The sequence below is a fragment of the Arachis duranensis genome, chromosome 3 (assembly GCF_000817695.3).
Source record: "Arachis duranensis cultivar V14167 chromosome 3, aradu.V14167.gnm2.J7QH, whole genome shotgun sequence".
NCBI classification, from domain to species: domain Eukaryota; kingdom Viridiplantae; phylum Streptophyta; class Magnoliopsida; order Fabales; family Fabaceae; genus Arachis; species Arachis duranensis.
This window is the reverse complement of record NC_029774.3, coordinates 114,774,323-114,779,099: the sequence shown is the minus strand read 5'-3', so window position 1 is coordinate 114,779,099 and position 4,777 is coordinate 114,774,323. Positions and strand designations below refer to the sequence as shown.

General features: G+C 33.9%; 1 protein-coding gene across 1 annotated transcript; it reads right to left on the bottom strand.

Annotated features, from left to right (window-relative positions):
• Window positions 1–274: 274 nt before the first annotated feature.
• On the bottom strand, window positions 275–3,456 carry LOC107480330 (UDP-rhamnose/UDP-galactose transporter 6; the record flags this gene model as incomplete). Its single annotated transcript, XM_016100460.3, is given in 6 exon segments — window positions 275–424; window positions 843–1,004; window positions 1,338–1,538; window positions 1,640–1,824; window positions 2,331–2,572; window positions 3,160–3,456. Coding segments are annotated over 5 exon segments (828 nt in total), but the record flags the coding sequence as incomplete, so codon positions are not given.
• Between the last annotated feature and the right edge of the window lie 1,321 nt (window positions 3,457–4,777).

Here is a 4,777-nt window from a genome sequence, read left to right as displayed (position 1 = left end):
AACAAAATAAATCCCTTCTAGATGAAAGAAAAATGAATCAGTTGACACAAAGAGCACCTGCCATGAACATCACCAAAACGTTACACCCCCACATTTATCTCTTTTCTTGAACATGCACTAAAATTTCTATGCCTCTTCATCAGGTTCAGATGATACTGGAACTGCACTATAATCTTGTGTTTTGGTAGTGGTAGGAANAAGATGCATTGCCGTACCAGATCATTCCAACTATGGCAATGAGCATGCCTATAACTACATGTAGATTGAGGCCTTCTTTTCCAAAGAAAACAAATCCCAAGATAAGAACTAGAATAGTCTTCATATGGCCAAGGACTTGGAATGTTACGGCAGTAAACCGGCCAATGCAGATGAACTGACTAAGGTTTACTCCTACCGCGATAGTGCAAGACAGAACGATGAACAGCTGCAGGCACACAGAGCAGATCAATTTTAGTATTATGGCAGAAAGTATAACGCAGGCAATTTAAAAGCATAGACTCTCCTCCAGAGATTTATGAGGGAATTTTTTGAAGTCATACTAAGCATGTATAAGAATTTAAAGGAATAGAAAAATGTCCCGATTATAAAGCAAGCAAGCTACATAAGAAAGAATTATTGAGAGTTTCAGGATCAGCCTTTTCAGCTCTAAACATTTTAGAAGAAGAGTAGAAAAATGTGCACAGGAGTTTTATTTCACAACACAGTTTTATTTCAGAGCTTATCTCATGCCTCTACTTGGACAAACTAGATACTACTTGTAAACCTTTGGTTTGAACTTTCACTGCATTACAAATTCGTCAAGATTAAACCATGGTCATATAAATAAACTGAGAGAAACTTACAGTAGACGCCAGACCGTAGTTGAAAGCATCAACTCGTTTGTTTGTCAACCAATAGTCCACAAAGGGACCTGCTAACAGTAAACTTGCGGCCTGTGCCGGTGCAGTATGGCCCAACAAATTAAACGATCCAAGAGAGTACTTCCTCTGTAGAAAATGCACATACTACACAAAATAGAACTAACTATAAGCTCAACAAGATCAACATCAAGAAAACCAAATGAAATAAGCGGATTTAGAATATAAATCAACATAACTCGAGTTTAAGAAGAACAAATACTGCAAACACCTTTTCTTTTCTTTTCTTTTTTTTTCTTTCTTTTTCAGTTTTAGGTCTCATTAATTTGTGCATACATGAATGTCAACAACAAGTATTGTGCAACTAAAAGTGCAAATTCACCAATTTTTTAACCACCTTGATGACAAGAAATTCAAATTTCCTCAGTTTCTTTCTCCTAATTGAGATTCAGCATTTGATAGCGTTAATATGTTACTTACATACTGCTGAAGTGCGGTGCTCCAGACTGCCACCACAGCAGCTATTAAGCCCTTCATATTGACGCTCACATCAGTGACAGTACAGACACCAACACCAAGGAGTACCAAACAAATGCTTAGCTTTGTGTCCCTTGAATATCGCACATCATCAAAGACAACTTCCAGCAAACAAGATACTGGAATCATACTCAACTTAGCGATCTGAAATATCATTTTCAAAGAACAGGCCATTATAAATACTTACCTTTACCATAGCATAGAGTAAAAGATGTAATACTTTTGTACCAAATGCACAAAATTACCTGATAGAAACCAACAGAGTTCCACATTAAACTCACATTCATTCCGACAATGGAAAAATTAGCAAATAAAACAAACTTGATGAGATCAGAAATTGGAAGTTGAGTACTCTGGATATATCCCATCCCCTTAAGAATGGAAGTCAGCAAGGTGGTTGTGATAAAATGGAGGCCAGTTAAGGTCGTAGCTGCATAATAGAACCATTATATGACAATAATATACAATGTCAGGACTGGAGTAGAGAAAACATAAATTACATTCTTATTTGGTCAGTGTTAATACCAAGATTTTTATTTAACCATCTAGCACTATTCTCAGCACTTGGCTGCTGCAGTTGTAAGACATAGACAAACATTTAAACAATAATACATATCAGCCTTAATAACAAAACCATGCAAACTATGAATGCCTTTCTCTTGAGCCCTACCACAAATTTGTTGGATCGTAAAAAGAAAAGGCTGGGGTCTGTTCTTCCCAGATCTTCTGAAATTCAGAAGAACTGGTGGTTGTTGAATAAAACATTAATTTAGGTGAATATCATAACAGGTCTGTTTATGAATTTATAATAAATTCAAAAGATGAATACGCTTTACTAGGCATGTGGCATGAGCAATAAAAGCATATAATGAAGTTAGGTGTGGAAGGCAAAATGAATGAAATAAGGAAAAAAAGATAGTGATGATGAGGCTATACCAAAACTGAAACCATAGTTAGCCATGAGAGCTTTATTCACAATGATGATTCCCACAGATGATACCACATTGAACATCCATGATGCTGCGTCAAGGGTGGCCTTCCTATCACCCTTGGTTGCTGTAGACATGTTGCTTGAACCACAGTATCTAGTGTTAACTATTAAGACTTATGACTGGATTCTTTCCACACTTTCAGTGAGTTCACAATGTATCACTAGTTTCCAAATCCAGTGGATTTATCTGCGTGGAAAAGTAAAAGTTATCAGAAAAACCACTAGTTAATTCTTTTCTTTCTCTTTTTGGCACAGCCCACAGATTTGATATCGATCCAGTTGAGAAATAAATAAATCTATGTCTAAATTTCATTGCCCAGGAAAATAGGTCCGGAATAAATTTAAAATTCACTGATTTTCTGGGTTTCTTACGGGTAAAATAAAACCAAAAGAAGAGACAGGAGGGGGTTACAATGTCCGAAACAAGACACGAACATTGAATTTAACGATTCAATCCAACATCCTCAAACTCAAAACATGGTATTCGGCTTTTTATTTAAAAATAACAAAATTAAAATCAAAGCAAAATAAGATCCATTTTTGCTAACCTAAGCAGATATGAAACTGCAATTTGTCCTCAACGCATAAACAAACAATAAAAACAACAGGAGCAAAAAATGAAAAAAGAAGAGTAACTCTATAACTGAATACCAAACACGGATCTGCGATACGTAACCAATGAAGCAAGATCAAGAAACCACAGAATCACTAATCAAAATTTATAAAGAAGCCCGTAGACTCATAGTTGACTAAAACGACGACGTAGATAAGCACCTTATGGGAGAAATAAACAAATAGGGAAGGGTGCGGTAATGCGAGCGAAGAACTGAAGAAGAAGAGTCAACAAAGCTGATTAACAGAAGGAATTAAAGAGAAAGAGAAGAGAGCATAGAATAGCTCGGTATGTGTTTGTAGTAATGTCTGAATGGAAAGAGCGTTGTTCGTTGTGCTTTTGTAGAGATGGATTCGCGGATCTGACCAAGGTTTGGGGAGAAAGCAGAAAAATGCAGCACAAAATAACAAGAAACTTATTAAACGGAATGTCATCAACCAGACCAGTCAATTTCCACGCCACTAAACATTACACACGCTTCTGGCCGAAAAGTAAAAGCTGAAATTTTCAATTTCGCACCATAATATTAATTATTATAATTTAAGTTTGTTCCATGATATTGGAATTATTAGTTTATCACTGATACTATTAGATATTTATTGGGTGTTGTGTTAGTTTTAGTTACCTTAAATTTAACGAGAATGTGGGAGTGAGTGAACGTGGTGACTAACTGTTGCTTGCTGGCGATGAGTTATTGGGTTTTAATCGAAATCGAAGTGAGATCTAATTTATCTTTTTCTCGGTTTTGGTGCAAGGTTATGTTGTGCAATTAAGGGTCAGTTTTCGGGTCATTTTCTTTCCCATACTCTGCATTTCTTGTCCATGTGGCTTTGATGAGTAACGATAAATTGTTCTATACTTGGATGCTTCTCTCTCTATTTTGTTCTTTTCTCCAATCTAGTGATCCTTTTTTATAATGGTTGGGTAGAAATTTTCGGACAGGTTAAACAAAAGTTAGAATGCAACAATCATCATGTTAATCTCACCATTTCTGTTTTTTTTTTAACTATATTCGTGAAATATTTATGTTTAAAAATATTTTATTTGAGTTTGGAATATTACATTATAGTATGACCAATTTTTCCAATAAAATTTTTTTCCATCATGATATTAATATATATTCGCAAATCAAACAAAATTATTTTGTGTAAAATATAAACAGTGATGTTATATAACCAAATTATTTTGGTAACTAAATTTAATCAATAATTTATTAATATTGTTTTTATAAAGGATGATTGCGATATAGTCTGTTCTGAGGCAAGTATCTGCAAGTTTTTTGTCGAGGCAAGTTATACTCGGCACTAAGAGAACAAAGGGAATAGATATCTGTAAAAAGTATTCCAATACTCAAGTTAGTGAGTGAATAATAAATTTTGTATATCTGTATATCAAAGACAATTTTTTATCTCCTTTTTATATTTGGGACAAGGTATCAACGGTTATATTCTTCGAATATTTTACTTAAATGAAAAATAATAGCATATTAGGGCATTAAGATTTGCTTTGGTACTTATTATTGATAATCGATCTATAGTGTTTATAGTCGAATCTATCTATCTACTTAATATACTAAAACTGGGTTTTCCCGACTTATAATGAATGGTGAGGTGTCACTTTTTCGTTAATCCATTTTTCCTCCAAAATGATTATTGCACTATTCGCTCTTCTAAATTTATTTTTAAAAAATATATTTAATTAATATAATTATATTATAATTAGTATTAATGAATGATACATAATTATACTAATTTAAGAAACTGTCTTTATTATAATTAC